We start from the raw sequence: 12,500 nt of genomic DNA, 5'->3' as shown, positions 1-12,500 counted from the left end.
ACAGCTCAGGGGCTAATAAATAATAGACGCTAATAGACACCAGTTCAGCCGCCACTTAATAGCACTTTTATATTACTTTATAGCACTTTTTAGCGAGCGCAGAATCTCCGCTTTCAGGAACACGGAGGGGTTTCAGACTTTTAGTCAATCAGATCACTTCATTTAACTCAAACAGTCGATTCTTACGATTCACTCTGAAACACTTCCTTTATATTTGACTCTTCTGCTTACAAAAAACACTACAATCTGTCAGAACTGTAAAATTTAGGCCACACCCCCTACCTTTAAAATAATTCCAAATGTAAAAAAAAAAAACGATTTGCAAATCAATTATAGTTTACTCTTATTAATAATAATTCATACTTTGTTCGGGTAAAAAGCGAAAAATATTTCAACTCATCTCAAAATCTGAAAACTTTTTATTTCTTACTCCCAAACTCACGGAATGGGCGTGGCCTAAAACCTGAGGGAATCTGATCAACAATTGCTCAAAAATAAGTAGTTTTACACGAAGTATTAAAGGGTTCTGAGGGACATCACTGCTTTATGTCCAAAGATCTTTTTGTTTTCAGTCTCAGAACTTTTTTCCTTCTGACAGATAAATAGTGTTTTATTCTTTATTTAATTATTTATTATTCCCAATTTTTGTATTCTTTAATTATTTAATTCAAATAATGAAAAAAAGAAAAATTTCTCATTTATAGTCATGACGGTGATGATGATGTAATGAATAATGGCAATCATTATTATCAATAATTAATGACATTTATTAGATTAATAATGAAGAATTGTGTATTTGTGTGGTTACCATGGCGATAAGTGTGTGAAGGTGTAAGTAAACACAGTGTTGACTGGTGGTGTGATAAAATGTGTTAAAAGAAAAGTCGTTTTGTGTGTGTGTGTGTGTGTGTGTGTGTGTGTGTGTGTGTGTGTGTGTGTGTGTGTGTGTGTGTGTGTGTGTGTGTGTGTGTGTGTGTGTGAGGAAACACACTGTAACTGTCATTAGCACGCTCACACTCAGCTCTCACCTCTAGCACAGAGCCGACCTGCTCCACTTCCTGTTTTTATTTTAAGGAGAAAAAAAAGTCGTTATGAAAAGCAAACACACCGGCCCCCGAGGCCTTCAGCTGAATATCTGCTCAGGAGCACAACATCAGCACGGAGCTCTCAGAGTCTGTAGTGTATATACAGAGTGCTTCATGGATAGTTAGAGATTTTCTTGTAAACTGACAAAATTCCAATATTCAGTTTTGCTTTTGTGCAAAAATAAAAATACAATTTCTAAACATGACAAAGTGATTTTTGTATTTGTAATAATAATAAATGAATAATAATTGTAATAATAATTTTAATAAAAACGCATTTACAGCAATTTACATACAGAATTTTGATGAAATGATTCCAATGGGATTTTTATGTCACCGTCATCATCATCATCATAATGCAAAACCTCCTGATCGCCAACCTGAGAGAAGAAATCCACAAACTGCAGAAACAATCAGAAAAATCTCCTGGTTGTAACTTCACGTGACGGTGCTGCAGAAATCAGGTGTACTTAAACACCACCAACTTCAAAATCTTCCTCATTTTTCCTCTTTTGTGTTTTTCAGGATGTTGTTCAGTCCTGAAGAGGACATGAACATCTCCAGAGCAGTTAGATCTCTCCTGCTCTCCTGTCCTGCTCCTGCTGTTTCCATGGAAACACTGTAAGGGTTAATTGCTCGGCTAACACGCTAGGTTAACTAAAAGAATTAGAAAATTGAGTGAAATTCACAGAATTCAGTTTTATACACAGATAAAGATAAACAGATATTTAAATATTGGTGCAAATGTATTAGCATTAGCATACTAGCATTCATTAAAGAAATTGGCGCCAATCAAGTAGAAAATCAAGTCGTTATAAATGAGTAGACGCGATGTGTGTCATGTGACTGTGCAGTAAAATGCAGTGCACACGTGTGCAGGGCATCATGGGTAGCGTGAGCAGTTTAATACCTGGCACTAAGACCTGCACAGGTTCCGATCACAAGCTGAAAAAAGGATTTCATTGTAAAAGAGGCGGCGTGTTGAAACTCTGTCACGAACACAACGCCAAAAACAACAACAACTCCAAACTGGGCCACGGCGCCACGGGGACTGGCAACAGCGACGATTTCTTCTACATCAAAGTGAGCCACAGAGCGAGTGGAGACGAAACACCAGACGACATGGGCGCGAGGAAAACTCCAACCGAGCTGAACGTGTCCGCAAGATTAGAGCAGGTAAGGGATTCAGCTTCCTGTAGCTGTTTCTTAGCAGGACTTTGACTCAAAAACAGGAATATTTTATAATCTTGTAGTTTAAAAAATACTTCTGACATCCTGCACTAATCTTCTTCATGCCCCGCCCCATGGGCGTGTCCTCCTCTACAGTAGCAGCTTGTTAGCAGTTAACATGGTCCATCATTGTGTATCGTCCCTCAGACTGTTCCATCCATAAACTAGCGACAACTTATTTTAGATCGGATGCATCAGATCCCCAATGCTATCAGCTTACACGTGCAACAACAAACACCAAACGTCCTCCTGAACGTTCATCTCAATATATCAATTTCCCTCACAGGAGGAATCGATCTCCAACAAGCACAACAACACAAATATTTCTCATGCGTATTAGCGCATGAACCAGCTATCAAGACTCAATTCAAACAGCTAAACTCCGCCCCCTCTCCTTCTGCTAACCATCTTCCTGATTTTTTTTTTCTGTCCTGTGCATGGCTGTCTTTTCTCCAGCATTTATCATCTACCTTATCTTCATGCCCATCATCACATTCCAGTAGTGTTTAGAACACACCCTCGTACACTTCCTGTCTCCACTTCCTCTAAAATTCCCTCCATCATCTTACACACCAAACTCACTTTTAACCGTTTATGCTTAAAAACCCGAGTCCTCGTCTCTCAGAGCAGCAGATTTGTCCTCCTCCATCGTCCTCCTCCTCCATCGCTTGTTGGAGTTTAACGATTGATTTCTAATGTGTGAAAAAATGTAGACATGAGTTTCAATTTACGCAAAATAGCGTCAGATGTGTCCAATCTAAAAAGAAATCTGACAGAGGATTGTGGTTGGAAAATGAAACAATGTAGAAACGATATGCAACAACAGACCATGCATTCTGGCAATGTGCTGATACTGTAGAGTAGGACACGCCCCCTAGGGGCAGGACATATATTCATAGTATTTAAGTTGGACAAACATCGGTGTAGTAAATATAAAAGTAAAGATGCAGGAAAAAATATAATTGAATCATTTCAACTGTTCTCATTTTTTTTTCACTAGACTGCAGAGCATTCCATCCTGCTGCAGTTCCCCAGGAGCAGTAGCTCCTCCGTGGAAACCCACAACAGCTTGAGCACCATCCTGGGAACCAACCTTGGCCAGATCGACCGTCCCAAAAACCAGACTGTAGAGCCCACACATGACATGAGCTCAAGATCTCCTTGTGATTCTGGGATTTCCGGCTCCACCTGGACCAATGATGGAGCTAACAGCAGGACCAAATGGACCGGTGGGATTCATGGAGACGGAGGAACATCAAACTACAGCACAAGATCCACCAGTGTGTTGAGCGACTCTCTGTCTGGTCCGGCAAGTTTAAACACAGATGCAGTGGCTAAAAACATGGAAACGAATCGTACCATTTTCACAGATCAGAATTTTCCAAGTTCTGCTGAGTCTGAAGTGTCTGAGGAAAGACGGCTCTACAGCTCGGAGGTAAAGATTGCTCATTGCTGCTTACATTTCCATACCTTTTTGTTACTAACTTCTTAAAGTTCATGTTTTTGGAGTCTTTGTACTGAATGATTTATTTGAGCAGAGCTCCTTTGTGATGACATCCAGCATGTGATGTCGAACATCACAAAGTCTCAACTTGTTTAATTTACATGTTGCTCAAACCCAGAGGAACTGATCACATTCACCTTCTGGGTTTTGGGAGCATCTTCAGCTTGTTAAATACACATACCACCAAGCCCAATCTCATTTTTTTATCCTTTATTCCACTTAAATGAGTCCTAGCATGCCTAATCATTGTATGTTCTTCTGCAGGTATCCCAGCATGCTTTGCGAGCTCAGCAGCTCCTCCAGCTACAGGTTCTTCAGCTCCAACAGGATAAAGATCATCTCCAGGAGGAGGTGGATCAGCTGATCAGAGACAGAGATGCAGCCGAGAGTCAGCTCATCTACAAACACCAACACACACCATTAACACCAACGCTGGAGGAGACGCAGTGGCAGGTATAGAGTCAAAATAATAATAATTATAAAAAGCACCCTTCATAATTACGTGTCAGGAACACAGCAGCTTCTACACTAAAGAGATCACAAGGCAACAGAATCCATATTCCATGATGTTCAGAACCTGCAGAACTGAAGTGGTTTCTGTGTGTACGTTCCTGTAGGTGTGTCAGAAAGTGGGTGAGATCTCTCTGTTGAAGCAGCAGCTGAAGGACTCGCAGGCTGATGTGAACAGTAAGCTGAATGAGATCGTCTTCCTGAGAGCCTCGCTGAGAGAAAGCAGGAGTAAAGTGGAGGAGCTGGAAAAGAAACAGCAGGAATGGGAGGAGACACTGCACTTACGAAGCACTGAGATGGAGGTGTGTGTTTTTCTCTAGTCATTACATTTCATTTGTTAATTCTGCACTGGTTCTGACCTCATTTGGTTTCCACATCGTCCTGATACCAAATCCTCGTATGACCCTAACTGCTTCCCATATTCCTTATTCGGTCTCATCTTCCCATCTTAGTATCCGTTTGTAATAGGACTGTTTTTTTTCTTTAGAAGCTAAAGTAGAAGAGGCAAAAGTGCTTCCTGCTCCTTAATCCATCATTGTTCATAACTTCTTGTAGAAAACAATAAGAGATTGTAATGAGGTCATATTTCTCAATAGTAATAATACAGTTTGACCAAATTAGACACATCAGAGACATTCAGCTCATGCATGTTCGGTTTCCTGAAGGTCTGTGAGAACGAGCTGCAGAGGAAGAAGAACGAGGCTGAGCTGCTCCGAGAGAAAACAGGAAAGCTGGAGATGAAAGTCCAAACACTGAAACAAGACCTCCTGGTGGCCAAAGAGGAACACTTTGAGCTCCTGAGCCTAAAGGTCCAGCTGCAGGAACAACATCATCTACTGCAGGTTTGCCAATCCAAGATGGCCGACCAGGAAACTTCAGGTGAAGTCGTCATCCTTCAGCAGGAGGTGGAGAGACTGCGTGAACAGCTGGAGGAAGAGAAACAGAAAAAGGAGAAGATCTTGAGCAGCTTCCATCATGAGAAGGAGACATGGAACAAAGAGAAGGATAAAGTGATTCGCTACCAGAAGCAGCTGCAGTTGAACTACATGCAGATGCACAGGAAGAACCAGGAGCTGGAGAAGAAACTGAAGGAGCAAAACAGAAAAGCTGATAACAGGACAGAAAAGGAGAAGGACAGGACACATGAGGATGTGGATGTTCTCAAGACAGATCTGCACTACAGTGAAATGGTGGCCACTAAGATATAAAATAGTCCATTGTTTTGCATGAGTTTTATCAGCCATCTTACATTTTGTTGTAGATTTTTATGAAAAACTTTTGGTCCTTCAAGGGTTCCTCAAAGGTTCTTTACAACTTAAAGAAGCTACAGAACCTTCCTTGAATTGTTTCTAATGTTATGTTTTTAACACTTTCTCTCAGACAGTCAAACCAAAGAACCCTTCGCTAGGTAAAAATACACACCACAAACTTTCCCACTGCTAAATTCCTATTGGAGGACAACATGGCAGTCAAGGTGCAAACAATGTCAAAGTTCAAATATTTTAAATCCGTATCGTTTGAACAATTGTGTCCCGTACACATTCTAGCTACGTTAATTCAGCTAGCTAGCATGTTTCTGCTAAGTATTTAGAATTCTTCCTTAGCAACAGAGCTGCAGATTAGCAGAGTAGCAGATCTGTTACTTTGTTCCTATTGCAAATGTTTGAAAAAATCTTGAAGTTGGAAATACTGTAAACATTTGAAGGTTAAAGCTCATCTCTATCTTTAGGATTGGGATCTTTTTACGAGTGAAGCTTACTCGCTGCAGCGGGGTTTTATTTTTATGTTATTTATTAGATAAATAAAATCTCGCCACAGTTAAAACACAATAGACGTGTGCAGTGATTATCGCATCATAACATCTAACAGCCAATCAGGATCCCGGATGCAAATCAGGGCCACGTAGCAACGATAGCAGACGCTTGAGGGATGTTTTCAGTTTGCGTAAAGAAACTGATCAAAATATTATTACATTTAAATTCAAAAAAATTTTGTGCTCTCACTTTAAATCAAGGAAATATAAGGAAATAAAAATCAACCAAAGCAGAACATTAGACCAGCTTTATTCCAGTTACACACACACACACACACACACACACACACACACACACACACACTGAATGATGTACAGTATGTATTGTATATTGCTTATTTATTCTGGTAATATAATAAATGTTACGTTTGTTTATAATCGAGTGTGGTGTGGAGAATAAATCTCAGCGGGACGACGGCACGCTCAGACCTGAGCTCTATCTGACCTGACATGTGCTGATATTCCAGTTCCATCAAGGGAATTGTTCAACCTGTATACACGCTGCTTCACGTTCACACTTGCCCCAGAATGATGAGGTTGTTTACCAAGAACGACACACACTACGCTTTTTTTTGCCCTTTATATAATAGACTTTGTCTGTGGAGATTTCCTGAAAGCACAGAAAAGTCAGTTTTCATTATATTGTAGAGATGAGTCACTTCATATTAGAATTAGTGAGTCATTTGCAAATGAATCGACTCTTTTAAGTAAACACTGGGAGTTGATTTTTTTATTTCTTTTTGCTGTTCACTGTTTACTTTCAGTTGGTGCTTCTGTGTTTCCATAGAAACCATTTTTCACCACCTGAGCTGTATTATGTTGACTAACTGAATCATGAGTCATGTTTTTATAAAGTACAAGTACATTTTATGTATATGTATTAAATGATTCCTAATATTCTATTATCATAACTCCATAGCATTTCTCTTAGTTGTGCTGCTTCCTGTATTGTGTGTTTATTTTAAAGGAATCTGCTGTGAAGTCTTCCTGTAGAGTAAAGTACACGAGAACGGAGCTGAGAATGAAACTCAGAATTCAAGTTGTCGATTCTAGGGGACATTTTCACTAGTCAGAGCTCACAAACTGCATCTGTAGCAAAACTGCACAAACTCTAATATATGAATGCGGATTTAAGAGCTGGTTTTTATTCTACGACGACTGACAGAGGAGAAGAAACTGATTTAATCACAGATACACTCACAAGGACATTTACAAGAGGAACCTTTCCAGAAAAGCTGGACATCGTGAGGAAAGTTCACCAAAACACTTAAAAACAGTTGTTCAGGTTTATCATGGACCGTTTATACTTTTGCTTTTCATTTCCTGTCGAATTTTCACAAAATCACCCAATTTGCCTTCATTTTAAATCCCCAGGAAACCCGGATTGGTCACAGAATCATTTAAATGATAAGTCGGAATTCTGAGAAAATGTGGTGTTGGAGCTCCCTCTAGTGTTCATAATGTTCCTCATCATGTTCTAATCTTCTCACCTCTTCATCATCAGGGTTCTCACCTTCATCCCACCACACGAACCCTCCAACTTCTCTTCCTGCTCCACTGTGTCCCAGAAAATCTCTCAGGTATCAGTGGAGTGTCGTCTCTGCAGCCGGAGAGGACACACTGTGGGATTACACCGTGTGTCCTACATAACAAAAATAACACACAGTTTTACTGCCACAGAGATCAAACCTGGTAACAGTTACAAACCATGAAGCTGCTGTGGGACTGCAGTTCATACGAACAGCTGATACCTTCAACAAAATAGAATATCTGGTGTAGATATGAAGTAGTTCTCTCTGGAGTCTGGTTCCTCTGAAGTCTGCTCCTCATCACCGTCACCTCTAAGTCACTCATTAAAAACTTTTCTTCTGAATGACTCCTTGATTAGATTCTAATTAAATAAGGATGAGCTGCTTTTTAGTCTGCTATTAATAACTTTTAATTGACAATTTAATGTTTAATCAATTAACAATATAATTCATTAATAAAGATCTAATTGTGTTCCTATAGTTTCTATTTACAAACTCTGTAGACAATAACAGTCTGAAGGTTTCCTTTGACCAACTAATCTATAAATGTTCAGATGTTCCAATTTATTGTCTTGTAAAAATCCTCCCTCAGCATGAAGAACAGCTTCACACACTCTCAGCATTCGGACTCTGTTTCTCCAAACGTTCAGCTGAAATATTTTGCTGTGTCTCTTGTAAAACTCTTGAGTGTGCTGGTACTGATCTTTAAGAATAAGGGAGATGTGCAGACCTGCAGTAACTACAGGGGAATAAAGTTGATCAGTCACACCATGAAGTTATGGGAAAGAGTAGTGGAAGCCAGGCTGAGAGAAGGGGAGACCATCTGTGAGCAGCAGTATGGTTTCATGCCGAGGAAGAGCACCACAGACGCATTATTTGCTTTGAGGATGTTGATGGAGAAGTATAGAGAAGGTCAGAAGGAGTTTCATTGTGTGTTTGTGGATTTAGAGAAAGCGTACGACAGGGTGGAGAGGAGTTGTGGTATTGTATGAGGAAGTCAGGTGTGTCAGGGAAGTATGTGAGGGTGGTGCAGGACATGTATGAGGACAGTGAAGTGTGCAGTAGGAACGACAGACTGCATCAAGGATCGGCTCTGAGCCCTTTTCTGTTTGCAGTGGTGATGGACAGGTTGACGGACGAGGTCAGACAGGAGTCTCTGTGGACTATAGCAGGAGTGATTTGTGATAGAAGAGTATCTGTGAGAGTGAAAGGGAAAGTTTATAGGACTGTGGTGAGACCTGAGATGTTGTATGGATTAGAGACAGTGGCATTGAGTAAAAGACAGGAGGTGGAGCTGGGGGAAACCCCTAGGGGAGAAGCCGAAAGAAGAAGTTGTTAAATAAATAAATATATATGACTACAGACAAAATAAATGATTAAACACAAATTTATTTGAACGGCACAAATTTTATTAACACGCAATTAATGCAGCGCATATTTCTGTTTGGCCATTTTATAAAAAAATATAAATAAATAAATATAAACAAGGCAAAATTTGAAACCTTCAACACATTTATTCACCATGTCTTTTCTTTAATCAGATATAAAAATAAACTCCAATAAAATGTATTTTTAATCACTAAATATTTGTTTTACTGATGCGTCGAGTCTCAAATCAGCATTAAAATCCACCATGATGCACAAATCCGGCAATTAAAACCGTCCGTGTGGAAACATAGCAAAGGTTCCGTTTGGTGTCCTGATGATTTACGTCATTTTAAACATCATCATTACTTTAAAACATTCAGAAGAATATTTACTCTTCATCTCTCTGTTGAGTTCGGTTTTACTAATAATAAACATACATTTGCATAAAGCATCAATATTTCTGCATGCGCATGTTGAGAGAAATAAACACTTGAAAAGTATGAATTTACGGTACATTTACACCAGATGTGTGATTAAATTATGAATAATCACCATTAAATATTTTTATCGACTGGCAGCTGTAATATAAATATATATAAAATCTTTAAGTAGCTGAATAAATGTGATCAATAATATCGTTTATTAAATTATAATAAAATAAAAAGTCTTTATTTCTAAAACATCTCCAGTTAAATAACAGGTCAGGAGAAGATCCGAGAAACTTCCTGATTTATTCCTTTAATTTTATTCTGACAAAATATATTTATAACTTACAAAAGTTGCTATAAAGTTTTGTACAAAAGTGCAGTGTGTGTGTGTGTGTGTGTGTGTGTGTGTGTGTGTGTAGAATGCATCTTATAGAGCAGATGAGTTCTCTATGTTCCTCAGTTCGCTCCTCTGTTCATTTAGATGTTTCATCTGAGCTTTATGCACCAGCTCGTGGATCCTGAACTTGACCTCTGATCTCTCGCCCTCAGGTAACCTCTTCATAATGATGGACATGGATTTGAGGAAGGGTTCGAGGTCATCCTGATCGTCTGTGGTGGGCGTGGCCTGTTTGACTGCAGTTTCCCCACCGTCCCCGCCCCTGCTGGTGGTGGAGTTGGAGCAGGTGGAGCAGGTTCTCCTGCAGGTCTCGCTCTTTTCCCCCGCCCTGTCCTCGTCGTCCTCACCGTCTCGCTCCATGTGTCTCTGCAGGACGGCGCACATGTCGTCCTGCGCCCTTATGCGGTTTTCAGACGAGTTTAAACTCCGGAGACAGGAGGAGACGTACAAGGAGAAACCGTCCCAGCACTCGTCCTTCTTTTCCTCCATGGTGCTGCAGACGATCCTCCTCAGACTCGCCGAATCCGACTCTTCGTCCTCGTCATCCTCGTCGCAGCGACGCTTGGAGACGTTTTTGGGGAAAGTCTGAGAGCTCGGTGTGTCCGAGGAGGGCTTCTTGGCGCCACAGGAACGCTCCAGGTCCGAGTCGTCCTCCTGGAACGCACGTTTGGAGAGCTGCTTGGAGAGCTTGGACATGTCCAGGTTCATCTCCAGCTTGTTTATGCTGTCCGCCTCGATCTCCACGTCCACCTGAGTGGGGCTCAGATCCTCACAGCCGTTCTCAACCACCGTCACCTAGGAAACGTACAAACGAATTTTTTAGGAACAAAATCATCACACAGCAGCTCCATCAGAACCTCACACAGGTGTGTTTCACTTCCTGAACCTGAACTGTGGGTGGAGTTTGTGCCGAAACGCTTCAGTTTTACTTCCTACTTTGGATTTTTATGGAAGATACCTGCGGATCTAAACGTCTCTGATCAATACAATCATACTGAGGTCATTCACCAGCGTTCTCGTAACCTCCTGTCTGTGTATGGTGTTGTGTTTGAGGAACCCTGGTGTGATGTTTTGCGTCGTAGTTTCACCTCGTAGTCGAGGTCGGTGCAGTAGTTGCTCCGGCGCTTGATGTGAGGGTCGAGGAACTTGAGGCGCTGCATGATCCACTGCTGCCTCGGGGTGAAGAAGCGTGCGTCTGATCCGTACATCATCTTCGTGTATCTGCTGTACTGAGTCCTGAGAGAATCCCATTTCTTACGCAGCTCCTTCTCTGGAACAATACAACCATCAATAAACTGATCAATTCTCAAATAAACATATACGAAGTAAGACACGGCGTTAATGAAGGTCTAAAGTTTACACAGAATGTTGTGAAGAACAGTAACACACGCTGTGAGTGGAGGATCTGCACCCTGAAACGGGAGGAGAACCATCACCGTGGTGAGCAGAAAAGCATCATCACATCACACCATGAGTTACTACAGCATCAGGTCCCAGTGCTGAAGCCACCAGGTCACCAGGACTGGACTTCCACAGAACTCGGAGATGAAAGAGTGATTATTTGAGTTACAATTAACTTCCTGTGATCTTCTTCTCCGATCTCCACCTCCACCTGCAGCCTCCACTCACACGATGTTCTTTGTTTTTCGCACCACTCTGTAAAACTCTGAAGATGTTGCGAGATGAACGCGGGAGTGCGCGGAGGTTCCTAATAAAGTGGACAGTAGACATGAGGAGGGCAGAAGACGGAAGTGTTTTAATTGTTTGTTTGTTTTTGCGATCTTTAAACGTTTTCACAAACAAATTAAACAATTTAAATTAAAGAAAAGTGTTAATATTGAAATGATGTTTAGATTTTTTCCAAAAAATGTACAAATCTTTATATTAACCGAGTTTTATTTCTTAATTCTTATACGATTAATCGAATGATCGCGATACTGATGTCGCGCAGTGACGTCACTCGGCCACGTTGGCGCTCCGCCATGTTAATGAGTGGGGGGGTCGTGCGCGCGTGTGCATGTGCGTGAACGTGAGCGCGCAGTGATGTTCTTCACCGCTGATCTGGAAGTGCTTGGCGAGCTCCAGCCAGGAGTTCATCTTCACCGTCCTGTTGGTGAAGTTCATCTCCGTGTTGTCGAATAACTCCGGCTTTCCCTCCACCATGGACACGAACTCTTCCTCTTTATCGGTAGTCCACAGAGCCGCCATTGTGTTTTCCTCCTCGGATTGCGGGTTTCACCCCCACAGAGGCGCGTTACCGCAAAAACGGCCATACAAAATCCCACAACAGGAAGTTCATCCCCTGATAGCCAATCAGCTTCCGGTTTTTTATGGATTCGTCCTCCTCACGAGTGTGTTCACTACCTAGTGCACTAATTTATTCACAACACACACATTCAGACTTCCGCCTTCTGCTGAGAGGAAACTCACTCTTTACTGTTATTACTGATTATTTACACTTTATTTATTTTTATTTATTTATATTTTTAGATAAAAGAAACAAAATCATTACACAAATTTCACACAAATAAACAACCGAATCAACACCAAGAGAAAAACAATTAAACAATAACATTTACATTTACAAATCACTACAATCAATCAATTAATCAATTATTCAACCAATTAATCAATTA

At 40.9% G+C, this 12,500-nt stretch overlaps 2 protein-coding genes across 6 annotated transcripts in view; one reads left to right on the top strand and one right to left on the bottom strand.

The window, feature by feature from the left end:
• Nucleotides 1-6,520, top strand: part of lzts1 (leucine zipper, putative tumor suppressor 1) — an 8,120-nt gene extending 1,600 nt beyond the window's left edge. Inside the window, exons 2-7 of one of the 2 annotated variants that reach the window (XM_083554292.1) lie at nt 1,611-1,706; nt 1,965-2,261; nt 3,316-3,750; nt 4,084-4,272; nt 4,437-4,631; nt 4,995-6,520. In XM_083554292.1, the coding sequence (XP_083410418.1) occupies nt 1,971-2,261; nt 3,316-3,750; nt 4,084-4,272; nt 4,437-4,631; nt 4,995-5,537 (1,653 nt within the window). In that variant the 5' untranslated portion in view covers nt 1,611-1,706; nt 1,965-1,970 and the 3' untranslated portion in view covers nt 5,538-6,520. Of the gene's footprint in view, nt 1-1,610; nt 2,262-3,315; nt 3,751-4,083; nt 4,273-4,436; nt 4,632-4,994 lie in introns of both variants that reach the window. The other variant, XM_083554293.1, reaches the window with a different exon arrangement.
• Nucleotides 6,521-9,040: 2,520 nt separating this feature from the next.
• On the bottom strand, nt 9,041-12,182 carry LOC310732816 (uncharacterized protein). 4 transcript variants are annotated; one of them, XM_083553493.1, is made up of 3 exons: nt 11,919-12,182; nt 10,953-11,134; nt 9,041-10,659 (listed from the first exon to the last, which is right to left on the bottom strand). In XM_083553493.1, exons 1-3 carry the CDS (start codon nt 12,070-12,072, stop codon nt 9,895-9,897), a joined length of 1,101 nt encoding a protein of 366 aa, XP_083409619.1. In that variant the 5' UTR covers nt 12,073-12,182; the 3' UTR covers nt 9,041-9,894. The 4 variants fall into 4 exon arrangements, with proteins under 4 accessions (XP_083409619.1, XP_083409621.1, XP_083409622.1 ...); XM_083553495.1 differs by having other exon boundaries at nt 11,754-12,176; XM_083553496.1 differs by having other exon boundaries at nt 10,953-11,129; nt 11,919-12,043.
• Nucleotides 12,183-12,500: the final 318 nt, after the last annotated feature.

This window comes from Silurus aristotelis (assembly GCF_946808225.1).
Source record: "Silurus aristotelis genome assembly, chromosome: 11".
Classification (NCBI taxonomy): Eukaryota; Metazoa; Chordata; class Actinopteri; order Siluriformes; family Siluridae; genus Silurus; species Silurus aristotelis.
Note: the sequence above shows the minus strand (reverse complement) of the source record. Positions and strands in the feature narration are given on the sequence as shown.

Coding starts and splice junctions, on each gene's coding strand:
- LOC310732816 (XM_083553493.1), bottom strand. CDS start 12,072: ATGGCGGCTCTGTGGACTACCGATAAAGAGGAAGAGTTCGTGTCCATG. Junction 11,135..11,918: donor CAAGCACTTCCAGATCAGCG/GTGAAGAACATC, acceptor GTATTGTTCCAG/AGAAGGAGCTGCGTAAGAAA. Junction 10,660..10,952: donor GCACCGACCTCGACTACGAG/GTGAAACTACGA, acceptor TACGTTTCCTAG/GTGACGGTGGTTGAGAACGG.